The sequence below is a fragment of the Pseudophryne corroboree genome, chromosome 6, assembly GCF_028390025.1.
Source record: "Pseudophryne corroboree isolate aPseCor3 chromosome 6, aPseCor3.hap2, whole genome shotgun sequence".
NCBI lineage: Eukaryota > Metazoa > Chordata > Amphibia > Anura > Myobatrachidae > Pseudophryne > Pseudophryne corroboree.
In genome coordinates, this window is record NC_086449.1 from 87535563 (window position 1) to 87562943 (window position 27381).

General features: G+C 44.9%; 2 protein-coding genes across 2 annotated transcripts in view; one reads left to right on the top strand and one right to left on the bottom strand.

Annotated features, from left to right (window-relative positions):
• The window catches only part of DNM2 (dynamin 2), a 184674-nt gene extending 180644 nt beyond the window's left edge, over positions 1-4030 (top strand). The window contains exon 22 of the mRNA XM_063931419.1: positions 3026-4030. Within this exon, the coding sequence (XP_063787489.1) occupies positions 3026-3068 (43 nt within the window). The 3' untranslated portion in view covers positions 3069-4030. The remainder of the gene's footprint in view (positions 1-3025) is intronic.
• Positions 4031-15021: 10991 nt separating this feature from the next.
• Positions 15022-27381, bottom strand: part of TMED1 (transmembrane p24 trafficking protein 1) — a 33172-nt gene continuing 20812 nt past the window's right edge. The window contains exon 4 of the mRNA XM_063931421.1: positions 15022-16961. Within this exon, the coding sequence (XP_063787491.1) occupies positions 16743-16961 (219 nt within the window). The 3' untranslated portion in view covers positions 15022-16742. The remainder of the gene's footprint in view (positions 16962-27381) is intronic.

The following is a 27381-nucleotide window of genomic DNA, read 5'->3' on the forward strand; positions in this document are numbered from 1 at the left end:
CCTGTAGGCACGTGCCTAATGGGAATTCACCACTGCCTGCACCATGCATCTATGAGATCCAGCAAATATCAGAGTCCGTAGGGTGCTGTAGGCAGGCCTGGACTCGGCATCTATCAGATTCTCCATATACCCGAGGGCATGGAGCACTACAGGCAGGACTGGAGCATGCCTGTATCAGACCACCCTATATAGGAAAACCTTTGCACAAGATGCTTTTTCCTGGTCAATCAGCCAGCATTACTGGCTTAAGTAGTCCCAGTGACAAGCACACAGTAGCTCCAAGCCTCTCACATATAAATAAGACTTAATGCCCCCAGTATGTGTCACAGCCAAGTTAGGGAAAGCAGTTGTCTAGGGAGCTTTGAAGGAACCAGAGTGTGACAATAAGGGTTTATGGCCTCGGCCGAGCAAGAAAATATTTCATTTTAATACAACTGCACCAATACTAACCATCAGCTGACCAAAATGTTATTTGAGGAGGCTCCTAAAATAGGTTTACAAGTACCCATAGTTTGCAGGTACCTCACTATCTGGCTGTGTATTCCATGAGATTACAAATTGTTCCATGAAGAACCCTTATCTAATTTATATATTTGTGTGTTGGAGTGGGCGGAGCAGTTTTATTATGAATGTGTGGCAGACCGATAAAAACACTAATCGGCGACTGGGTTTTGTTTTTTTTTTAAACTTCTTTTTATTAACTTTTAACACAAGATACATACGGGATCCGGTCTGAAGATCGACAGTGTCTAGGTCGACAATGTTTAGGTCGACCACTATAGGTCGACAGTCACTAGGTCGACATGGATGGAAGGTCGACAGGGTTTCTAGGTTGACATGTGCTAGGTCGACAGGTCTAAAGGTCGACATGAGTTTTTCAATTATTTTTTCTTTTTTTGAATTTTTTCATACTTAACGATCCACGTGGACTACAATTGGAACGGTAAAGTGTGCCGAGCGAAGCGATGGCACCATGCCCGAAGCATGGCGAGCGAACGCGGTGCACTAATTTGGGATCCCGGTCACTCTACGAAGAAAACGACACAAAAAAAAAATCCTTGTCGACCTTCAGACCTGTCGACCTAGAAACCCTGTCGACCTTCCATCCATGTCGACCTAGTGACTGTCGACCTATAGTGGTCGACCTAAACATTGTCGACCTAGACACTGTCGATTTGATGAACCACACCCGATACATACGGTAATACATGTAGTTCAAGAAAAGAATGCAATAGCAAACATGTACATCAATAAAGACATCCGGATCATAACTAGATTTTAAGTTAAGAAAATCAGCCCCTTATAAAGACTAAAAAGTATGATCTGTAAATTCAATCAAGATTAAATTGTCATATTTTGTGATAGAATGCCATCGACCGTTCAGTAGAAAATGGTGCTAATATCTGCACATGATGTACCAAGAAATAAAAAAAAATAAAAAAAAGATAAGGGGAGAACAGGATGAGAGGGTGGGAATTCCGTCTGACTAGACATGTTAATCCTCATAATAAACAGATATGTTAATAAACCTGCTGTTTCGTGTATCATGTCTTTGTTCTATCTTGGATAAAGTAGGTAATAATATAAGTTCACCTAGTGCCTTAAAATATCATACCTTAATGTTATTATCAGGCCCTTTTACAGGAGATAACTTCAGTTATTCAACAACTAGTGTGTATACTTTTGTTGTGTTTTCAAACACTTTCATAATATCAGTTTGTAATGCGTCATCAAGGTGTCTGATTTAAACTTCCCATCTCTTGTAAAACAAATTCACCCCAGTTTCTATATCAGGAAAAACTGAATGTCTTTCAAAATAAAGGATGTCTAACAAATCACTTTGAACATTGGATAGATATGGGACACTTGGTTTTGTCCACTTTCCTAACCGGGCTTTCTTTGCCACTGTTAAGATTTTTATAGGAAATGGAAGCAGGTCAGGTAGTGAATGCTCCTTTTAGGTGGGGAAGAATAGGTACAACATGAAATGGAAGCCGTAATTTGGTGATGTCTCTTATAAGACCCAAAACTTTATTCCAAAATCGTGCTCCTTTTCTACATTCCCAAAAACAAATAGAGTAGCTCCAGGTTGTTTGCATTTTGGACATTTCCCCACTTCCTCAGTTACAAAGTGATTTTTCTCTATAGGTGAAATATATGCTCTGTTGATTAACTTAGGGGGACATTTACTAAGCAGTGATAAGAGCAGAGAAGTGAGCCAGTGGAGAAATTGGTTGATGGGGCAATCAGCAGCTCTGTATCATTTTATAGTATGCAAATTATAGATGTTACTTCAGTGCTGATTGGTTTTCATGGGCAACTTCTCCACTCTTATCACTTAGTAAATGTCCTCCTAAATGTGTGTTTCCATTAAGGTACAACAATATAAATATCTTGGCGTATTGGGATAATATTTAAGGATGTAATCCGATGACTCTGTTTCTGCTATATTAGGAGCCCAAGCTTGATATGTACGTGACCATACCTTAGACCAAGCATTCCCAACCACGGTCCTCAAGGCACACCAACAGTACAGGTTTTAGTGATCTCCAGGCTGCAGCACACATGGTTACATCTGAATAACTGAGCTACTAATTAAGTCACCTGTGCTGAAGCCTGGATATCACTAAAACCTGCACTGTTAGTGTGCCTTGAGGACCGTGGTTGGGAATGCCTGCCTTAGACAAATCTGTTTCTATTAATTCCGAATAAAGCAGCTTGTTAGAAAGTGGAGTAGTAATTCTAGTTTGTCTGAAGGGGGTAATAGGGAAGATGCAGAGGTTAATATCTTTGCGTAGTTGCGAAGTTGTAAGTACATGAAGGGTTACTGTGGTTTTAGTGTAAATGGCAATGTTGGTGGGGGCCGTTTCCATCATGTCCAACATATTAAATACAACCAAGGTAATGACTATTTTTAGATTTGACTCATAAATTCCTGATATAACCTTTCCATGAGAGAATATGATATTGGAGTCTTCTCCATCTCTGGTTATATACTTTTTTTTTTTTTTTTTCCCCCATACAGGCGACCTCCTCCAACAGCTCCAGCTAAGTCACAGTTCTGGTGACCAGATCTTTCCTTACCGCATGGATCCATGGCCTTACACTTGGGGCTACTCCATGGACTTGGCTTGTTCATCATACTAGTCAAGCATCATGCAGGAATGGGCCACAGGACACTTCTACAGCAAACATCTCAAACAAAGGATTTGAAAAGCTGCTTGAAAACTTGGGCCCATGCTCCTGTATGCATGTGATACTGAAAAGCTTCAAACCTGCCCGAGGATTTAAACCAACTTCCTACAGAAGGCAGCTGTACTCTTTCCTAATCACATGAACACTTTGTTCCTAGACTTATCTGTAGGGTTATTCTGCTTTAACACAACAAATGGCTGATATTGTAGCTACTGGGATCTTTCGTAATAAGCTGCAATGTTATTGCCCCTGTAATGTAATGATTATCGATGCCTTCCAAGGTTCATCTGGTGAAGAGGTCAGGTCTTGTCTCCGCAGCTGGACTTCCTGGCCGTAGGTGTGGAGATACAGTATGAAATGTTCTCATTTTATTAGTGAGCACTCCAAAATAGAACATTATCTAGGGCTGCCTTTGTGGTGCAGCCCATGCCCTGTTGGGATCAGTAAAATGCAGTTAACATAAAACTACAAGAAAAGTGTTTTATTTTTATTTTATAGATATATACATATATGTTTGGCATTTCAGATTCTATTTTGATTGAGAAGATAAAAAGTGGTGAACTCCAGGCTCTCTCACATCCCTTTACTGGCTTGAGATAAGTCCCGAAGACTCCATTCCCACCAGCAGACCACAAAAAAGTCAACTATTAATTAACCGAAAAACCACAAAGGCCCAATGTCTATAATCAGCGTGGTTTCTCTACAGTAGATCTGGTATATTCTGAGAATCAGAGGGTGAAAAGTGCTTGTATGAACTAACTCAAATTTATATTTGATGTAAAAGATGGTTAAAATTAGGGAGTTTCTTTATTCTTAATAAAAATCTTTTACCCAAGGTCTATTTATTTGTATGCCAAGCCCTTGTGCCCAGTTCTCTTCTCTTTATACTTTATTATTGACTTGCAAACCTCATTGTTTTACCACTGCATATATAGACCTAATTATGTAAATAAGAAAACAAACAACACTATTGAATAGAACAAAAATGAAAAATTAATATGGCCTGGGACCTTTCCCTATTATGTGTTCTAATACATCTTCCCATGTCTTAATCTAGTCTGAAACAATATATATACTGTGTGTATATAATATAAAGTGTCCCTTATCCCAGTTTAGTTTCCTTTGCCTCAAAATTTGTAGAAAAAGGTTTAAAAAAATGTAAATTTAATAGGTTGAGATCTTGTGCTTCCATTCTTAGGTCCTACATAATATCTCTGTATAATTAACTGTCACTGTAAACATTCTTTAAAGCATCTTAATAAAGCAGACAATTATTTATGCAAGATTTGGTAAATATGCAAATATTTTATACTCTAATCAACTGCTGCCGGGAAGGGAAGAATGAAGCTTGTTTCTGCACATATTATGTGGAGGAGGCAGCCTTGGGCACGTATGGCTGTGGATGCTAGAACCTGTAGCTTAGTAAAGGCCCATACACACGGTGAGATTCGTGATATGCCCGATTCTCACTATGCGACAGGGGCTAGGTCGCCATCGCAAGCACATAATGAGTATGCTTGCAATACTGACTATGTGTGATTTTGGCTAAGTGTCAATTTTGACTATCTCTTCTATAGATAATCAAAATGACTTGCCTGCACAGTCTATCTAGGCTTGCGAGGCTGACCGCGCATCGGGATCGCAAGGTGACTTTCACTTTGTGATCTGCACTAACTTTCCTTACGATTTTGACTATATAGCCAAAATCGTAAGAAAATCTTATCGTGTGTACACACCATAAGACTACCAGGTGTATTCAATTGATGTCTGATCCTTTCTAATCGAAAGGATCCGACAGTTTAGTATGCAATTTGAGGCCAAATCCAACAGGTATTAGCCATTTTCGACAATGTCAATCCGACTTTTTTTAAAGTCGGATTGACATTGTCGAAAACGGGACCAAAAACCTGTCTGATTTGGCCGCAAATCCGACAAAACACGTGGATCCGCGGCCCCATTGAATAGGTCGAATCATGATTAGACCTAAGAAAAGTCGGAAAACTGCAGTTTTCCTGACTAGACGGCAGTTGCCACTTCAATTTAATACGGTCCTACGTCTGGTTTTAGGGTTTCCTTGTTTTACCCTTTCTCCAATGTTTTTTTCTAATTTTAATCTAAAGCAGGGCTGGCCAGACCGGTCCTCGAGATCTACCAACAGTTCATGTTTTCCAGGCCTCCTGGAGATCTGTAGAATTGTCAGTTAGGAATGAATGCAGCACATCTTAATTAGTAATGACTACACCTGTGCACCAGCTAGGTGGTCTGGAAAATGTGTACTGTTGGTAGATCTTGAGGACTGGTTTGGCCAGCCCTGATCTAAAGCTTCTCTGTATCCCACTTGCTGGGTAACAGACCTTCATATAAAAGTCCTCACGCAGTGTTTCCCAAACCTGGTCCTCAACAGTCCGCGTTTTAAGGCTAGCCATGCTTAGGCACAAGTGACTTAATTAGTACCTCAGGTCAGTTTAATTATACCATCTGTGCACAAGCAGGGATATACCTAAAACTTTGGCTTTTGTGGTGCCCAAAGACCTGAGTTTAGGAACCACTGCCCTAAGGAACCAACCCAGAGGCATTAACAGCTTATTGCAGAGGTTCTCAAATGTGGTCCTCAAGGCACTACAAGGGTCCAGGTTTTAGGTATAGCCATGGCTCTGTACAGATGGTTAAATCAAATTGACTGAGGTGCTAATTAAGTAATCTGTGCCCAAGCATGGATAAACTTAAGACCATAGGGGTGCCTTGAGGACTGCGTTTGAGAGCTTCTGTCATATTTACTAATGCTTCTAAAAATAAAAAGTGGTGTTGCCCACAGCAACCTATCAGATTCTAGCTACCATGTCACTCTTGCATTCTAGAAAATGATAAACAGAAGGATTGGTTGCTATGGGCAACATCTCTACTTTTTAATTTTAGACACTTTATACCCATCTTCCACCTAAAACCCAAATCTGGGTAATTGAACACTGGTTTCAAGCTGTCTCACAGCGGTCTGAAAACCCTGTTAACACCACAGGCTGAACCCAGGTTAGTGGCAGGTCTTTCTTTTGCTGGCGCTTGGAGATATCATCCTCTCCAAGCACCGCTAAGCCAGCTCTCCATAGGGCTTTAACGGGACCCTGGTCTCATAACCCTTGTCATCCGATTTCTACTCCAGGGACATGCGGTGAGCTAAATGGCTTAGGAGCCACTGGCTAGCACCAGAGCCAGATTTACATGCAATATATGAGCCAAAGGGTACATCTGGGCATTATACACAGGTGCAGCAGTATAAACCCCTGGAAATTTGGTTAGTGTTAATCAGAGATGTGCGGAAAATATAAGCAGGTGAGGCAGTGCCATAGACTTTTTACTCCAGAGTTTTGGCTATAAAAATTATTAGAATAATGCAAAGAAGATATTTCAAACACATTCTTTGTATTTGCCATATAATTTATACAGTCAAAACGTTGCCACAAACGTTAGTGTGGCAGGAAAGTCTCTGCCTCAACCCCACCGCACGTCACTGTTCTACTCCAGCCTTACCAAGGTTGGTTTCCGGGGTAACTGGACCTGGGTTATTTTTCAGGGCCCCTATTCCACTGAGCTGCGACCTGGGCAGTTCTGGCAATAATCGCAGGTTATTGTGGCAGTGTTAAAAATGGGTATTAGTAAATGTACCCTTATGGGACACACACGTGCTAAATTACGATCTCAACATATTGTAGACTTGTTTTGGAGTTTTTGGGTGCTTTTTTTTTTTTTTTTTTACAGGTTTTGAAAACTTATCTGCCAAAATAACCCAGTTGTACAGAAATGAATTGGAGGGAGGTTTTGTTGTAAGATAAAATATTGTTTTCTGCAAAATTTCACTCCTTTATTATATTTGCTTGGCAAGTGAGTCACATAGAAAGTTATGTTTGTATCAATTATTCAACAGTGTTTGGTTGGGTGACCAAACTATTTAATAGGCTGTTTCATAAAGGAAAATAAAATGGCAAATGTTAGCTGCCTCCCAACTTTATTTCCTTAACTGATAGCTACAGAGACAAACACACACAGTAGCACAAATTAATTTATTATAAGATTCATTCTACACTAGTACCATTTGTTCTAGCGGCTCATATCTGTGCGGAGAAGGGGGCAAAAAAAAAAAAACGACATTGAAAAAGAACAGATCACGGAAGCTGGAGTTAATGGTTTTTCCAAATCCCATGGTTTTTGTTTTTAAATTGGGTTGAGACAGGCACTGAGGATAGTCTATAAAAATACAAAATTTCTTTGTAGCAGCAATGTGGTTTGTCAAATGGTGTTTGACGTATTAAAAACCCAGCCTCCAGCAGCTCCACGCGGTACCCGACACAAGTAGAGTGATAAGATGATTGCACAACAATTAAACATTTAACATTTCCTGCATTGGGTGTATTGCTTTACAATGACAAACAAAAAAATATCTTCGATAGGCTGACAAAACTACTGTATACACATCCACAGCATTAATAAGTCCTATGCATAGTGTTTCTATATATATTATATGAGGTTGCTGCATCTAGGTAGAATTTTATTCCGTAAATGGAGATTTGACAATGGATGCCGTTTCAGCAGAGTCACTTACTTGACTGTTTTCTCCTAATTAACTCTGATTGGGGAAATCTCAGCTGCATGTTATGTACTACAGGTTGAGTATCCCATATCCAAATATTCCGAAATACGGACTTTTTTTGAGTGAGATAGTGAAATTTTTGTTTTCTGATGGCTCAATGTACACAAATTTTGTTTAATATACAAAGTTATTAAAAATATTGTATTAAATGACCTTCAGGCTGTGTGTATAAGGTGTATATGAAACAAATGAATTGTGTGAATGTAAACACACTGTTTAATGCACAAAGTTATAAAAAATATATTGGCTAAAATGTCCTTCAGGCTGTGTGTATAAGGGGGGTAATTCCAAGTTGATCGCAGCAGGAAAATTTTTAGCAGTTGGGCAAAACCATGTGCACTGCAGGGGGGGCAGATATAACATGTGCAGAGAGAGTTAGATTTGGGTGTGGTGAGTTCAATCTGCAATCTAAATTGCAGTGTAAAAATAAAGCAGCCAGTATTTACCCTGCACAGAAACAAAATAACCCACCCAAATCTAACTATCTGCACATGTTATATCTGCCCCCCCTGCAGTGCACATGGTTTTGCCCAACTGCTAAAAAATTTCCTGCTGCGATCAACTTGGAATTACCCCCAAGGTGTATATGAAACATAAATGCATTCTGTGCTTAGCTTTAGGTCCCATCACCTTGATATCTCATTATGGTATGCAATTATTCCAAAATACGGAAAAATCCCATATCCAAAATACCTCTGGTCCCAAGCATTTTGGATAAGGGATACTCAACCTGTAATAGGAGTAGATGTCACTACAATGGGTTCTTTGAGGGTAAAGGTGTTGGTGGTGGTGGCAAATGATTTTACTTCCTTTACTGCCCTGTGCTTAATACAAATTATGCTACAGCCTGATTTGCTTGGAACATAATAAGCTTCACATGTTTTCCTCTTCTAGGGACAGAAAATAAGATTTTACTTACCGATAAATCTATTTCTCGTAGTCCGTAGTGGATGCTGGGACTCCGTCAGGACCATGGGGAATAGCGGCTCCGCAGGAGACAGGGCACAAAATTTAAAAGTTTGACCACTAGGTGGTGTGTACTGGCTCCTCCCCCTATGACCCTCCTCCAAGCCTCAGTTAGGATACTGTGCCCGGACGAGCGTACACAATAAGGAAGGATTTTGAATCCCGGGTAAGACTCATACCAGCCACACCAATCACACCGTACAACTTGTGATCTGAACCCAGTTAACAGTATGACAAACGTAGGAGCCTCTGAACAGACGGCTCACAACAATAACAACCCGATTTTTTTGTAACAATAACTATGTACAAGTATTGCAGACAATCCGCACTTGGGATGGGCGCCCAGCATCCACTACGGACTACGAGAAATAGATTTATCGGTAAGTAAAATCTTATTTTCTCTGACGTCCTAGTGGATGCTGGGACTCCGTCAGGACCATGGGGATTATACCAAAGCTCCCAAACGGGCGGGAGAGTGCGGATGACTCTGCAGCACCGAATGAGAGAACTCCAGGTCCTCCTTAGCCAGGGTATCAAATTTGTAGAATTTTACAAACGTGTTCTCCCCTGACCACGTAGCTGCTCGGCAGAGTTGTAATGGCGAGACCCCTCGGGCAGCCGCCCAAGATGAGCCCACCTTCCTTGTGGAATGGGCCTTGACAGATTTAGGCTGTGGCAGGCCTGCCACAGAATGTGCAAGTTGAATTGTGCTACAAATCCAACGAGCAATCGTCTGCTTAGAAGCAGGAGCACCCAGCTTGTTGGGTGCATACAGTATAAACAGCGAGTCAGATTTTCTGACTCCAGCCGTCCTTGAAATATATATATTTTCAATGCTCTGACAACGTCCAGCAACTTGGAATCCTCCAAATCGCTAGTAGCCGCAGGCACCACAATAGGCTGGTTCAGGTGAAACGCTGAAACCACCTTAGGCAGAAAGTGAGGAAGCGTCCGCAGTTCTGCCCTGTCCGAATGGAAAATCAGATATGGGCTTTTATACGATAAAGCCGCCAATTCTGACACTCTCCTGGCTGAAGCCAGGGCCAGTAGCATGGTTACTTTCCATGTAAGATATTTCAAATCCACCGATTTGAGTGGCTCAAACCAATGGGATTTGAGAAAATCCAAAACTACATTAAGATCCCACGGTGCCACTGGGGGCACAACTGGGGGCTGTATATGTAGTACTCCTTTTACAAAAGTCTGGACTTCAGGAACTGAAGCCAATTCTTTCTGGAAGAAAATCGACAGGGCCGAAATTTGAACCTTAATGGACCCTAATTTGAGGCCCATAGACAATCCTGTTTGCAGGAAATGTAGGAATCGACCCAGTTGAAATTCCTCCGTCGGGGCCTTCCTGGCCTCACACCACGCAACATATTTTCTCCAAATGCGGTGATAATGTTGTGCAGTCACCTCCTTCCTGGCTTTTACCAGGGTAGGGATGACCTCTTCCGGAATGCCTTTTTCCCTTAGGATCGGCGTTCAACCGCCATGCCGTCAAACGCAGCCGCGGTAAGTCTTGGAATAGACACGGTCCCTGCTGAAGCAGATCACGTCTTAGAGGTAGAGGCCACGGATCTTCCGTGAGCATCTCCTGAAGTTCCGGGTACCAAGTTCTTCTTGGCCAATCCGGAGCCACGAGTATCGTTCTTACTCCCCTTTGCCGTATAATTCTCAGTACTTTTGGTATGAGAGGCAGAGGAGGAAACACATACACTGACTGGTACACCCATGGTGTTACCAGAGCGTCTACAGCTATTGCCTGAGGGTCTCTTGACCTGGCGCAATACCTGTCCAGTTTTTTGTTGAGGCGGGACGCCATCATGTCCACCATTGGTCTTTCCCAATGGACCACAATCATGTGGAAGACTTCTGGATGAAGTCCCCACTCTCCCGGGTGCAGATCGTGTCTGCTGAGGAAGTCTGCTTCCCAGTTGTCCACTCCCGGGATGAACACAGCTGACAGTGCTAACACATGATTTTCTGCCCAGCGGAGAATCCTTGCAGCTTCTGCCATTGCCCTCCTGCTTCTTGTGCCGCCCTGTCTGTTTACGTGGGCGACTGCCGTGATGTTGTCCGACTGAATCAACACCGGCTGACCCTGAAGCAGAGGTTTTGCCAGGCTTAGAGCATTGTAGATTGCTCTTAGCTCCAGTATATTTATGTGAAGAGACGTCTCCAGGCTTGACCACACGCCCTGGAAGTTTCTTCCCTGTGTGACCGCTCCCCAGCCTCTCAGGCTGGCATCCGTGGTCACTAGGACCCAGTTCTGTATGCCGAATCTGCGGCCCTCTAACAGATGAGCACTCTGCAACCACCATAGCAGAGACACTCTTGTCCTTGTGGACAATTTTATCCGCTGATGCATCTGCAGATGCGATCCGGACCATTTGTCCAGCAGATCCCACTGAAAAGTTCGTGCATGGAATCTGCCGAATGGAATCGCTTCGTAAGAAGCTACCATTTTTCCCAGGACTCTTGTGCATTGATGCACAGATACTTTTCCTGGTTTTAGGAGGTTCCTGACTAGATCGGATAACTCCCTGGCTTTCTCCTCCGGAAGAAATACCTTTTTCTGAACAGTGTCCAGAATCATCCCTAGGAACAACAGACGTGTCGTCGGGATCAGTTGGGATTTTGGAAAATTCAGAATCCACCCGTGTTGTTGGAGCACTACTTGGGTTAGTGCTACTCCGACCTCCAGCTGTTCTCTGGATCTTGCCCTTATCAGGAGATCGTCCAAGTAAGGGATAATTAAGACGCCTTCTCTTTAGAATCGGTCTTACCGAGCCGTCCGTCTTCGGTACTACAAATAGCGTGGAGTAATACTCCTGTCCCTGTTGTAGGAGGGGTACCTTGACTATCACCTGCTGAGAATACAGCTTGTGAATGGCCTCCAATACCGTCGCCCTGTCGGAGGGAGACGTTGGCAAAGCAGACTTTAGGAAACGGCGAGGAGGGGACATCTCGAATTCCAACCTGTAACCCCGAGATACTACCTGCAGGATCCAGGGGTCCACCTGCGAGTGAGCCCACTGTGCGCTGAAATGTTTGAGGCGATCCCCCACCGCCCCTGAGTCTGCTTGTAAGGTCCCAGCGTCATGCTGACGCCTTTGTAGAAGCCGGGGAGGGCTTCTGCTCCTGGGAAGGAGCTGCTTGTTGCAGTCTCTTACCCTTTCCTTTGCCTCGGGGCAAATAGGAATGTCCTTTTGCTCGTTTGTTCTTATAGGAACGAAAGGACTGCGGCTGAAAAGCCTGCGGCTTTTTCTGCTGGGAGGTGACCTGGGGTAAAAAGGTGGATTTTCCGGCCGTTGCCGTGGCCACCAGATCCGATAGACCGACCCCAAATAATTCCTCCCCCTTATACGGCAATACTTCCATATGTCGTTTGGAATCCGCATCACCTGACCACTGGCGCGTCCATAAACTTCTTCTGGCAGATATGGACATCGCACTTACTCTTGATGCCAGAGTGCAAATATCTCTCTGTGCATCTCGCATATAAAGAAATGCATCCTTTAACTGCTCTATAGTCAGTAAAATACTGTCCCTATCCAGGGTATCAATATTTTCAGACAGTGACTCCGACCAAGCCACGCCAGCACTGCACATCCAGGCTGAGGCGATTGCTGGTCTCAGTATAACACCCGTATGCGTGTATATACTTTTTAATGTATTCTCCAGCCTCCTATCAGCTGGATCCTTGAGGGCGGCCGTATCAGGAGACGGTAACGCCACTTGCTTTGATAAGCGTGTGAGCGCCTTATCCACCCTAGGAGGTGTTTCCCAGCGCGCCCTAACCTCTGGCGGGAAAGGGTATAATGCCAATAACTTCTTTGAAATTAGCAGTTTTCTATCTGGGGTAACCCACGCTTCATCACACACTTCATTCAGTTCCTCTGATTCAGGAAAAACTATCGGTAGTTTTTTCACACCCCACATAATACCCCTTTTTGTGGTACTTGCAGTATCAGAGATATGCAAAGCCTCCTTCATTGCCGTGATCATATAACGTGTGGCCCTACTGGAAAATACGTTTGTTTCTTCACCGTCGACACTGGATTGAGTGTCAGTGTCTGGGTCTGTGTCGACCGACTGAGGTAAAGGGCGTTTTACAGCCCCTGACGGTGTCTGAGACGCCTGGACAGGTACTAACTGGTTTGCCGGCTGTCTCATGTCGTCAACCGACTTTTGTAGCGTGCTGACACTATCCCGTAATTCCATAAACAAAGCCATCCATTCTGGTGTCGACTCCCTAGGGGGTGACATCACCATTACAGGCAATTGCTCCGCCTCCACGCCAACATCGTCCTCATACATGTCGACACACACGTACCGACACACAGCAGACACACAGGGAATGCTCTGATAGAAGACAGGACCCCACTAGCCCTTTGGGGAGACAGAGGGAGAGTTTGCCAGCACACACCCAAGCGCTATATATATATATATATATATATATATATATATATAGGGACAACCTTAATAAGTGTGTTCCCTTTATAGCAGCTCAAATATTATAAATATCGCCAATAAGTGCCCCCCCTCTCTGTTTTTACCCTGTTTCTGTAGTGCAGTGCAGGGGAGAGTCCTGGGAGCCTTCCTCGCAGCGGAGCTGGGCAGGAAAATGGCGCTGTGTGCTGAGGAGAATAGGCCCCGCCCCCTTTTCGGCGGGCTTCTTCTCCCGGTTTTTTTGGAACCTGGCAGGGGTTAAATACATCCATATAGCCCCAGGGGCTATATGTGATATATTTTAGCCAGAATAGGTATATTACATTGCTGCCCAGGGCGCCCCCCCCAGCGCCCTGCACCCTCAGTGACCGCTGGTGTGAAGTGTGCGGAGAGCAATGGCGCACAGCTGCAGTGCTGTGCGCTACCTCATGAAGACTGAGACGTCTTCTGCCGCCGGTTTCTGGACCTCTTCTCTATTCGGCATCTGCAAGGGGGTCGGCGGCGCGGCTCCGGTGACCCATCCAGGCTGTACCTGTGATCGTCCCTCTGGAGCTAGTGTCCAGTAGCCTAAGAAGCAAATCCATTCTGCACGCAGGTGAGTTCACTTCTTCTCCCCTAAGTCCCTTGTTGCAGTGAGCCTGTTGCCAGCAGGACTCACTGAAAATAAAAAACCTAACAAACTTTTTCTAAGCAGCTCTTTAGGAGAGCCACCTAGATTGCACCCTGCTCGGACGGGCACAAAAACCTAACTGAGGCTTGGAGGAGGGTCATAGGCGGAGGAGCCAGTACACACCACCTAGTGGTCAAACTTTTAAATTTTGTGCCCTGTCTCCTGCGGAGCCGCTATTCCCCATGGTCCTGACGGAGTCCCAGCATCCACTAGGACGTCAGAGAAATGTGTGATTTACAAATTGTCAGACAAGAAAAGTGTGAGACATTGGACTAGTACAGATTACTGCCAGTGCTAAATTGGTTTGTAGACATTAAGATGAAAGAGTTAAGCTGTATACACACTTAACAATTATCTGACCAATCTTTCTGGTTGGAGTGAAAATCTGGTAATGTATGGGAGCAAATGACACTCAACCATTTGCTCCCAAAATGGTCGCTCTGATAAACTGGTTAAGTCAAATGGATTTAACAAATTTGCTTTCCAGTGTTAAGGTGCAAATGGTCAGTTGTCATTTGCTTCCATGGACGATTCTCCGTGTTGCATGGGACAGCTACACAAATTCAGACGACATACTTCTCCAAGATACCAAGATTTTATTGCAGAGGTTCTCAAACTCGGTCCTCGGGGGCACACACGGTGCATGTTTTGCAGGTCTCCTCACAGAATCGCAAGTGAAATAATTAGCTCCACCTGTGGACCTTTTAAAATGTGTCAGTGAGTAATCAATACACCTGTGCACCTGCTGGGTTACCTGCAAAACATGCACTGTGTGTGCCCCCGAGGACCGAGTTTGAGAACCTCTGTTTTAGTGGGTCTTAAATTATAGGGTAAGGCATTGCTACTAAGTAATTAAGTTTTTCTAGAACAACAATTTAACAGACCAGTTTAAAAGAAAAAATGAATTAAAAAAAATGTTTTAAAAGCATGTGATGAACAGGACTTTGTTTACTTTCTGGAGAATCACCCCCATGCATTACCAGATTTTCGCTCCAACCAGAAAGATTGAACAGATAATCTTAGTGGGTATCCAGCTTAAAAGAAGCTATCAGCACAAGCACATTTGCATCATGCAAATTTAGGTACAGCTGCGTAAAGTCCAACTGAAGCGACTTGATCTTTAATAGATATCAAACCCTGTGTATTACAGAGCAAGTAATTAGATAAAAATGTTGTGCAAATACAGTTGGGCAGTAGAACAGGCAGATATGCCAAAAACCAAAGTTCCAGTGACGACTACTGCATTCTGCTGTATATTACTCTGCACTCTGGGCCTAACTCAGCATGGATCGCTATTGAGAATGTCTCAAAACCGCTACTGCTAAAAATCACATGTGAAGTGGTAAAAGTCGCCCACCGATGCAATTGCAACTCTGCGTACTCAGTCGCAGAATCGTGATCCACGCGCAGAAACAGAGTACCATCGACAGCTGCAGTTGACCCAGGCCTACTCAGAATAATGCAGATGCAGTCGCACCGGTGCCATGTTTTTAATCGCAAGCGATCGCAGCTGACGTCACATATACGCCCCAAATACAGCCATGACCCACCTGCCTTTTCCCAGCCACTCCCCACAAACGCCATGCTGCCTCCCACAAGCGGTCACTTCCTGTCAAATTGCAATCGCATCTCACTAAACCTGCAAATGGACGGCAATCGCAATTCAGTCTTCGAGCACGCGCAGTCTGCCAATAATCGGCAGATTGACGTTTTTGCAATTTAGCGATCCATGCTGCACTAGGCCCTGTCTTTGTACATTTGCATTTAGATGAATTGATAGACTAGATCTGGGACGATGACCATTAATGATCTGTGTGGTGCAGTCACTGAAACTGGCACCATGTTCTGACCAGAGAATGAGAAGTCTTTTGCTCATCTCTACAAGTAATATACTTGTAATAAGACAGATTTATACTTTACTAACTGTAAAGTAATGTTTTGTATAGAATAAGACTAAACCTAAAGTCTTGATGCTAAATACATTATTGCCTTACAAACAATGCTGTTGGCACATCAGAATCCCTTACACTAATCAAAAGTCCATTCAAGATAAGAGTCTAAACTGTGCAGTAATCTACATTATGCTGTCAGTGCATTATAATTAAATCCCAGGCTGGTCTATTAAGAAGACAAACGTGACACTGTGGAACATATTTACTAATCTGGTGCAAAAAGCAATGGTATACTGTAACCCATGGGTCTTCAACTTGCGGCCCTCCAGCTGCTGTGGAACTACACATCCCAGCATGCCATGCCACATTTTTGCTATTAAGGCATGCTAAACCTGAGGCAGGGCATGCTGGGATGTGTAGTTCCACAGCAGCTGGAGGGCTGCAGGTTAAAAGACCCATGCTGTAACCCATAGCAATAGGATATAAGCTTTTGTGAGCCAAATTATACAAGGCTGCAAGCTGTTTAGGTGCCTTGGATTATAGTATTGTTAGTTGCACCAGTTTAGTTAATAAGGCCCCTCCACTGAATCCGCTGTAGACTGGCCTAGTATGACACTGCCACAATGAACTCCAAACTGCCAGATTTACGGTCAATTCCATCCTTGTTGGGAACAGGGAAATTGCTAGTCATCCTGAAATGAACGGAAATTAGAGCCCCCATGTTAATTTAACATATGGCTCCTGTATACCAACGTACTACGTCACTATCCATCTGATGCAGACTGCAGGACCGGAACGGATCTTTGTGCTTTTCATTCGAACGTGGATCTCATTCAAGTGGCAACTGAAAGTCTGGCTTGGTGACCTTGTGGAAGACTGTGGATTAGAAATGACTGGACTAAAATGGAGAATTATCCTGGTATTACGTCTGAATCTTGCGCTTGTCATAAAAGAGGCTCTTTAGCATGTACACCTGGAGGAAGGCGACAGTGACCAGTACGCCAACGTTCACAGCTGACCAGAAGTTGACCCTCTCCAGATTGCTCTCCTGTAGGTTGCGGTCTCTGGCTTCAAAGGCTCGCAGAACTGTCTGCATTTGCATGCTCCGCTCCAGCCTGGACTTCATACTCTCTATGGACTCCTGGTGGGAAGAGGACACAATGAAGATGATGGGAGATATATACTGTTGTGGATCAAAAGAAACTGGACTATATTCGCAGAAGTAATAATTGTTAATATGTTATCTCAATATTTATTTTCAGGCCATTTTAGGTCTTAATCGACATAATACAGATTAAGCTAGACATGCCCAAGTATTGGCTCCGCCACAAAATATCTTTCTCCATTATGTATAAGAGAGCATTTAATTAGAACCCATTTTAAAAATGCTGATAAAGTCTTAGAACATCTGATGTTAAATACGTAGTTACGGTAAACTTACCGTCGATAACTCTATTTCTCCTAAGTCCACAGGTTATTCACAGGATAAACATTGGGATATGAGGTAGCGTCAGCAGATTGGCACCAACGATCAAAGCTTTCGGCCTCCCAGAATGCAACGTGCCAGTCCCCTATATCCACACCTCATGGCTCGGGAAATTCAGTTGTTTTCCAAAACTCAAGGCAGGAGCATCACAGAGAGCCCTAATCAGGCGAGAAGAACATACATGCACACCCTTCCATATAAGAAGGTTAGTAGGTGAAAGGATCCTCAAATCAGGTGTGTCAGGGTGGGTTCCCTGTGGATTCTGTGGACTTAGGAGAAATAGAGTTATCGACGGTTAGTCTACCATAACTACGTATTTCTTTTTCATCCACTAGGGGTCACTGGAGTACTCTTGGGATATGGATGGTGTTAGCAAGGACTGGGCACTGAATATTCAAATTTCAGTAACTCTCCTCCCCTCCATACTCCCAGAATACCTCAGTGTTTTTTCGGTGCTCACATGGACAGGAAGCACAAGTGTGGACCTCCAGAGGGGGACATACATTTTTTACTTTTAAATATTTTTGTTTTTATTTTTTATACATTACAATCCTTTCCCAGCTTACACAAAAGCTCTGGGTACGGGATTACAGAAGCTGCTGCGTGCAGCTCTTGGCGTGTCGGGCCTCACAAAGGAGCCCCCTCACAGCCACAAGCAGCTCAGCTAACAACAGCTGAGACTGCAGAAAGGACTGAACGGAGCTTGCTGGAAGAAGCCCCGTCAGAGCCCAAGTACATCAGCTACCTTCAGCTGAGAATGCAGAACGGAGCTTGCTGTAGAAGCCCCGTCAGAGCACAGGAACCAAGGTATTTATGACCGGGGCGGTTAGCTCACGCTGCCGCCCCGCCGTGTGGGGGGGACTGCTCTGTGCGTCGCCCCAGGCATCCCGCTTCTCCGTCCCCGCCACCGCTCCCCTATTCCCGGCCGCCGCTCCGAGGGACGCGCTGGACGGCCGCTACAAGCGCCGTTCTCAGCGCTCCCTGCTTGTAATGCAATCAGACCGCGGACAGCGTTCAGTGCTGCCGCGGTCTGTTCCTGTAACGGCCGGAGGCTTAGGGGAAGGTAACTGCTCAGACCGCGGACGGCGCTCACTGCTGCCGCGGTCTGTCTCAATAACGGCCGGCAGCTCAGCACTGCCAGCGCTCCCTGCACACGCTAAGAGGGTAGCAGGGGGGGGGGGGGGGGGGGGGAGATGCCGGCGCCTATGATCACTCAGACCGCGGACAGTGCACACTGCTGCCACGGTCTGTCCCTGTGAAACAGCCCTCTTAACTAGTGGGCTCATGCTGGGCAGTCAGGAGTTTCCCTGTCCCTATTACATGTAGCGCAGCTGCAGGGGGTAGGGGGGGGGGGGGGGGGGGAGAGATTATGCCACAGCAGCAGCAGCAATAGATCTGTACTAAAAAAGGGGCTTTTTTTAATCAGGTTTCTTATGGTCTGGCCACGTGCACTGCATTTTGACCATATGCACATTTTCGCAATTTTACTGAGGTGGAATTGGTCTATTTATTTGTCTGGTTACATAATAAGTAAGTCACCAGCAAAGACGGGAAAGTTGTTTCAATATTTTATACTCCCATTTCATCTCCTCTTTTGCAAAGATAGTTCTCATTTGCCTTATAAATTACCAGTTTCTGCTATGTTGCAATCCTGACGATTCTATGCCAGGCCTAACTGCGCAAGATGATTGTGAGAAGGGTGAATAGACCAGCAGTCAGATAGTGTGGGTGCGTCAGACTGAAGAGGCTCTGACAATTTATAAGGTGGTCTTTACAAGACCACAGATCTTATTTTTTTTTTTTTTTTCGGAATCTCTAAATAATATGTTAATAGGATCCTGATACACAGGTTTCTAAACCTCGCCGATTTCAGTCTAGTTACCCGTTTCCAAAGTCAGTGACATCTCCATGGGAGCTATGCTAGAGTCGCTGTATACAGCAGCAGGGGTGTTGCTTCGACCGTGTTTGGTTGGCATTTGGGTAACTACGGCGTTGCTTGTCTGTATAACATGACTCAGGTCCGCCCTACAAAACGTCCACCTTATGCTTCTCACTGATCAAATCTGCGAAGCTGCTGATTATCTATGTACAGCTTCTACGGATGTCTGCCTAGTCAGTTCTCGCATTTCAGCGTCATTCGTGGTGGCACGACAAGTGCTCTGGCTGCAGAAGAATCAAAGCATTACCTTATGCGAAGGTTGTTTGGTCCTAATTTGGACAAAGGTATACTCTGGACCAGTGTTCGAATCCTTTAGACCTCAGCCCTTTTGAGGCCATGGTAGAGAAACAGCCACGCCTGGTAGGCGAGGTCGAGGACGTGGTTTTCAACAAACCAACACCAGCGTCCGGACGCTAAGGTCACCGGCAAGCCAGTGGCAGGACGGGCTCCCAGCCCATCTCGGTTCTCCAGTTGTGGGAGCACGCCTTCAGACGTTTCATTTGGCGTGGTTCCAGACATCCACAGATGGGTGGATCCGCAATTTAGTGTTACAAGATAACAGTTCGACTGTCTACCACCTCTGCGGTTTTTCAAGACAGGACTGCCTGTGTCGGACGGCAAGAGGGCGGTTCGGGAAATTGCCATTCACTCTCTGCTGGATTCAGCAGTTTTGTTTCCAGTCCCTGTACACCAACAAGGTCAGGGTTATTATTCCAGTCTGTTTGTGGTACCACAGCTGGATGGCTCGGTCAGGCCAATATTGAATACTTACTACAGATTCAAGATGGAATCTCTGCGGACAGTACTTGCAGGTTTAGAGCCACAGGAAATTCATGATTGCGTTGGATCTCGAGGATGCGTATTTACACATTCCGATTTGCCCACCTCATCAGAGGTTCTTGCGTTTTGCGATACGGCAGATCCATTATCAGTTTCAAGCTCTACCGTTTGCCCTCTCGTCGGCGCTTAGGGTATTCACCAAAGTGATGGCTGTTATGATGGCTCATCTCATATCCCTGGAAGTGATAATAGTTCCGGATTTAGACTATTTGCTCTTCAAAGCTCCGTCTCACCAAATGCGCCTGCAACATGTGTTGCTAAAGTACAATGTGCTGGTTCAGCACGGTTGGATTGTCATCTTCAAGAACTCACATCGGATTCCGTCTCAACGACTTCAATTCCTAGGGAGGATTCTCGATACGGTAGATCGAAGAATTTGCCTACCAGAACAGAAAGTACAGACTATTCGTCATCTGGTACGATTAGTGCTCAAGCCTCGGTACATTTGTGCATTCGCCCGTTAGGCACAATGGTGGCGATTTTCAAAGCGCTTCTGTTCGGAAGATTTCACTCGCGTCCTTTTCAACTGCATGTGCTCGCACAGTGGTCGTCCTCATATCTGCAGATTCACTAGAGGTGAGGTTGTCTCCACGGGCCAGAGATTCTGTACTCTAGTGGCTCCAAGTACACAATCTAATTGCAGGAAATCGGTTCGGCGTCTGGAATTGGATAGTTCTAACCACAGACGCGAGTCTCAGAGTTTGGGGAGCTGTAGTTCAAAATCGTCAACTCCAGGGTCTCTGGGTGGATCACGAAAGATTGCTGTCTATAAATGTCCTGGAACTCCGCGCAATTTACAATGCACTACAACAAGCAGTACACATGCTTCGCTCTCAGACTGTCCAAGTGCAGTCAGACAACGCAACGGCAGTCGCATACATCAACAAACAAGGAGGAACGAGAAGCCGCATGGCAATGCGGGAAGTAGCTCGAATCCTCAATTGGGCCGCCCATCACCAAGTGATATTGTCGGTAGTGGTCATTCCGATAATGGACAACTGGGAGGCGGATTATCTCAGTCATCGTGATTTTCATCCAGGAGAATGGCCATTAAATCCAGAAGGGTTTCACATGTTGGTCCAGAGGTGGGGTTACCCTCAAGTGGACCTGATGGCATCTCGCCATAATCACCAAACGCCCCAGTATGTGTCCAGAACGCGAGATCCAAAGGCAGTGGCAGGGGATGCTCTCACTATTGCGTGGCCGTACAGCCTTGTGTATCTGTTTCCACCGTTTCCGCTACTCCCTCTGTTGCTAAAACGGATTTCCGCTGCTCCCTCTGTTGCTAAAACGGATCAAACGAGAGTCCGCCACAGTCATACTAGTGGCGCCTCATTGGCCTCGGAGAGCTTGGTTCTCGGATCTTCACGGGCTACTCGCAGACGATCCTTGCCCGCTTCTGCTACGTCCGGACTTGTTACAACAGGGTCCATTCCTTTACCCCGATTTAGCGCAAATGCGTTTGACGGGGTGGCTGTTGAGACTGCCTTCTTAAGAAGAGAGGGCATTCCACTATCGGTTATAGTAACCATGTAATGTGCTAGAAATCCAGTTACGACAGCTCATTATTACAGAATTTGGCGCGCCTATATAGGTTGGTGTGAAGCTCGGAAGTTTCCAACATCATCTTTCAAGTTATCCCGTCTTTTGTTATTTCTACAGACTGGCTTAGATGGAGGACTGCGTTTATCTACACTAAAGGTGCAGGTATCTGCTTTGTCAATTTGCTTTCAAAGACGATTGGCTCTATTGCCGCCTGTACACACTTTTCTGCAAGGTGTCCTCAGAGTACAGCCTCCATTCATTCCACCTACAGCGCCATGGGACTTGAATCTGGTTTTAGATTTTGTACAGTCTTCATACTTTGAACCCTTACATCAAGTGGATATTAAGTTTCTCACTTGGAAAACGATTTTTCTCCTAGCCTTAGCTTCGGCAAGGCGTGTTTCAGATTTGGGTGCATTGGCATGCAAGCCACTGTTTTTAGTGTTTCATGATGACAGAGCGGAGCTTCGGACGAATCCCGCTTTCTGGCCAAAGGTAGCGTCATCTTTTCACATCAATCAACCAATAGTAGTTCCTGTGTTAACAGGACATTCTGGAACTTTGGATGTGGTACGCGCATTAGGCGTTTATGTATCCCGAGCGTCTACAGTTTGTAAGACGGATACGTTGTTTGTTCTCTATGATGCTGCCAAAATGGGTTGGCCAGCTTCTAAGCAGACCTGGGGGGTAATTCCAAGTTGATCGCAGCAGGATTTTTGTTAGCAATTGGGCAAAACCATGTGCACTGCAGGGGAAACAGATATAACATGTGCAGAGAGAGTTAGATTTGGGTGGGGTGTGTTCAATCTGCAATCTAATTTGCAGTGTAAAAATAAAGCAGCCAGTATTTACCCTGCACAGAAATAAAATAACCCACCCAAATCTAACTCTTTCTGCACATGTTATATCTGCTTCCCCTGCAGTGCACATGGTTTTGCCCAATTGCTATCAAAAATCCTGCTGCGATCAAGTTGGAATTACCCCCCTTATCCAGATGGATTATACTGACCATAAGTCAGGCTTACCTTCATGCTAGGTTACAGCCGCCTACATCAGTAACGGCTCTTTCCACACGTTCTGTGGAAACTTCATGGGCAGCTGGTCGTGGGGCTTCTACGACGCAGCATTGCCGTGCGGCTACATAGTCATCAGTGCACACGTTTGTGCGCTTTTACAATTTTGATACGTTTGCGGCATCAGCATCTAGCTTTGGCCGCCTAGTGTTACAGGTGCCAAACAGCTCTCCCGCCCACGAGGGAAGCTTTGGTACGTCCCAAGAGTACTCCAGTGACCCCTAGTGGATGAAAAAGAAAATAGGATTTTGGTACTTACCAGGTAAATCCTTTTCTTTGAATCCATAGGGGGCACTGGACGCCCACCCAGAGCAGTTTTACCTGGTTGTGGCAAGTTCAGTGGATCTTATGGTAACACATTCTTACCGATTTATCGGTTATGGTGTCAACTGGTTAGTTGTCAGTTACGTTATGTGTCAACTTTATTGTTGTCCGTTATGTTATAATGTTATAGGTAATTCTCCATTGTTCATCCTCTCTATCCTGTGCGCCTCAGGAAAAAACACTGAGGTATTCTGGGAGTATGGAGGGGAGGAGAGTTACTGAAATTTGAATATTCAGTGCCCAGTCCTTGCTAACACCGTCCATATCCCAAGAGTACTCCAGTGCCCCTATGGATTCAAAGAAAAGGATTTACCTGGTAAGTACCAAAATCCTATTTTCTCCTGCAGGGTCCACAGGATAAACAATGTGATGTCCCAAAGCAAATTTGGTGGTGGGGACGCTCCTGATTGGACAGGAGAATCCTTCACCCGAATTCAGCGTCCTGAGAGGCAAAAGGTATCAAAAGGCATAATGTCTTATGAATGTGTTAATGGAAGACCATGTGGCTGCCTTACATATGTTCAGCTGAAGCACCACGTTGTGCTGCCCATGACGGACCTACCTTTACGAGTAGAGTAAGCAGAGACATTAGTGAGAATAGGGCTGATCAGCATGAGAATATGCTTCTGAATAGTCATCCGAAGCCACCTCGCCACTGTCTGCTTGTCAGCAGGCCATCCTCTCTTGTGAAAACCATAGAGGACGAAGAGAGTGTGTCTCTTTCTGATGGCACTGGTATGATCCTCGTAGATCCTTAATGCACAGACTACGTCCAATGATACATCTCCCGCAGAAAGGTCCGGGCCTTGGAAGGCCGGGACTACAATTTCTTAGTTATGGTGGAATTTAGACACCACCTTAGGAAGATAACCAGATTTGGTTCGGAGAACCGCTCTATCTGGATAAATATCAGAAAAGGAGGGCGACATAATAATGCCCCTAAATCTGAAACTCTTCTAGCTGAAGCAATAGCTAGTAGAAAGAGAACTTTAGCAGTCAACCATTTAAGATCCACTTGCTTCAGTGGTTCATATGGGGCAACTTGAAGCGCCTTTAGGACTAAACTTAGATCCCAAAAGGAGCTGTAGGAGGAACAAAAAGGAGGTTGGATGTAAAGCATTCCCTGGAAAAAAGTGCGAACATCCTGTAGGTTAGCAGTTTTCTTTTGGAACCATACAGTCAAATTTCCAGTCACTGCACCATTGAATAAAGGCTTGCCATATTCTGTGATAAATGTGAGCCGAGGATGGTTTCCTTGATCTGAGCAATGTTTAAATTACCCGTTGTGAGAATCCTCTTGCTTTCAGGGTGGAAGTCTCAAGAGCCACACCGTCAAAGACAGTCAATCCAGGTGCTTGTAATAGCAAGGACCCTGAGACAGTAGATCTGGACGTTGAGGGAGCAGGAATGTAGCATCCATCAAAAGCCTCTGCAGATCTGTGTACCAATGTCTTCTAGCCTGAGCTATTAGTATCACGGCGCCCTTTCCTTGTTTTACCTTTCGCATCACCCTGGGCAACAGGGCAATCGGTGGAAACACATAGGCCACACGAAAGTCCCATCTTACTGACAGGGCATCCACAAAGGTCGCTTTGGGATCCTTTGTTCTTGACCCGTATGCGGGAACTTTGTTGTTCTGACCGGACGCCATGAGATCCATCTCCGGTAACCCCCACATGTCTACAAGAGTCTGTAAGACCTCAAGTTGTAAAGCCCATTCGTTTGCATAAATGGCATGTCGACTAAGAAAATACGCTTCTCAGTTTAGGACTCCCAGAATGAATGCTGCGGACAAGGCTGGATGATGGATTTCTGCCCACCTTAACATGCAGCTTACCTCCTGCATTGCTTTTTGGCTGCAAGTTTCTCCCTGATGATACGCTACTGCCATTGTATTGTCCGAGCAAATTTAAATTGGTTTCTCTTGAAGAAGGAGTGCCATATATATATGGCCCGAAGCTCCAACATTTATTGGCAGACCACTTTCTTCCTTGGTCCACAGCCCTTGGAAGCAAAGTTCTTCCTGACACTGCTCCCCAGCCCCGAAGACTGGCATCCGTTGTCAGAACTTCCCAATCCGATATCCAAAGGGTCTCCCTTTGTCCAGATGGGATGTCTGTAGCCACCAAACTAATGACCTTGTTACTACCAGAGGAAGGACCATAGACTGCATTTTTATTGTCTGATGTAATTTGGAAAGGAAAGGATCAGACATTGTAGAGGCTTTGAGCGTACTCCACCATGTTGAATGTCGACACCATATATCCCATCACACGCATTGCTGCGTAAATGGATACCCTCTGACTTTATAGCAGCTCTTGAATCCTTGACTGAATTTTGTATATTTTGTTCAGAGGTAATATTACTCTCTGTAGACCCGAATCCAACACAGCCCCCAAATGAGTCATCCGTTGTGATAGATCCAGAGACGACTTTGCCCAATTTATGAGCCAACCGTGTCTGTAAACAATATTGTCTGTTGCAGGCGACACTGAAGCAAATCCTGAGATTGTGCCAAGATTAATAAATCGTCAGGGTATGGAAAAACCCTTATCCCCCGCTGACGGAGATAAGCCGCCATTACCAACATAATTTTGGTGAACACTCTGGGAGCTGTGGCCAGTCCAAATGGTAGAGCCTGAAACTGAAAATGTTGCTGGAGGATAGCAAACCTGAGATTGCACTGATGGGACAGTGCTATAGGAATATGTAGGTAAGCATCCTGTATATGCAGGGATATCATAAAATCCCCAGGCTCCATGGCCAAAATAATGGAACGTAAAGTCTCCATATGAAAACGAGACACCGAAATGTACTTGTTCAGCACCTTGAGATTGAGTATAGGCTGAACGACCCATTTGGCTTCTGGACTAGAAACAGGTTGGAAAAAAACCTTGTCCTCGTTGCGCAGGAGGAACTGGAATTATCACTCCTGACTGAAGCAACTTCTAAACTGCCTCTTGCAAAGCTCTGACCTTCGTTTCCACTGAAGACGGACTGGTAAAAAAAAAAAAAAAAAAAAATTTAAGGAGGGTGTTTCCTGAAGGCAAACGCCTAACCGTGAGATACCGCTTCTTGCATCCAGGCATCTGTGGTGGACTGCTGCCAGATCTGTGCAAAATGAAGAAGTCTGCCTCCCACCCTGGGATCCCCCAGGTGGAGGCCCGCACCATCAGGCTGATGGTTTATCTTCTGGATTGGAAGCCAGCACTCTGGTAGCCCAATGCTTTTTAGTCTTACCAGACTTGTCAGATTGAGACTGTTTGCCAGACCCCTTTCCTTTTGCTTGTCCTTGAGTCCAAAAGGGACGAAAAGCTGGAAATCTAGGCTTGGATTTGTGTGTGGAAGGAAACTTCACTTTCTTGGAGTCTGCCTCTGACTCCAAAATACTGTCTAATTCTTTACCAAAAATAAAAGGCAAAAGACTCCAGAACCTTCTTGGATTCTGAGTCTGCTTTCCATGTACGTAGCCAAAGGGCTTTGCAAGATGCTACTGCTGAGGCTGATGCTTGAGAGGCAATTGTACCCATATCCAAGGATGCTTCTTCCATAAAAATCGCCGCCTGTTTAATATGTGTAATATGGTATTTTTGCTCTCTAGATGCAAATGAAAAATCATCCTCCAATGCATCAGCCCAGACAGCCACTGCTTTTGCTATCCAGGCTGAAGCCATGGCTGGTCTTACGATTGCCCCAGAGAAGGAGAAAATGGTTTTAAAAACCCATCTATTTTCCTATCCATGACATCATTTAATGCTGTTGAAGGCAGAGGTCATGTAGATTTTTGCACTAAATCGAATGACATGCGTATCTACTTTGGGAGCCACCTCCCTTTTAAATAGTCCCCAGCTGGGAGAGTATATTGGGAATTCCATTTCTTTGGAATTCTTTACTTCTTACTGGGTGATACCAAGCTTCTTGCATAATTCCCGTCAGCTGTTCTGACCCAGGAAATTCAGTTCTGATTGTTTTGGGACGTTTAAACACAGATGCCTTAGATTTTAACAAAGGCTCTGTTCCTTCCTCTAAGGATAGAATGGCTGTCATAGCACTAATTAGCTCAGGTATGTCCACTGAGCTGCCTTCATCCTCGTCTCTGTATGCAGACCTGGAGTGTGAAGAGTCCTCATCCTCCGACGAGTCCCCATCTGACACATGTGTAGACTGTGAAGATGTTGTTTCATGTCTATGTGATTTACCTTCCACCGGCCTTTCAGCCTGCTTTTGTTGAAAGGCTGCAGTTTCCTGGACTGGATGTGATAAATCCCAGGGGAAATGTTGCATGTAAGGGTTAATAGGATAACCTATCCCTGGTATAGGAGCTGGCATTATCCGCTCAGCTATACTAGATAAT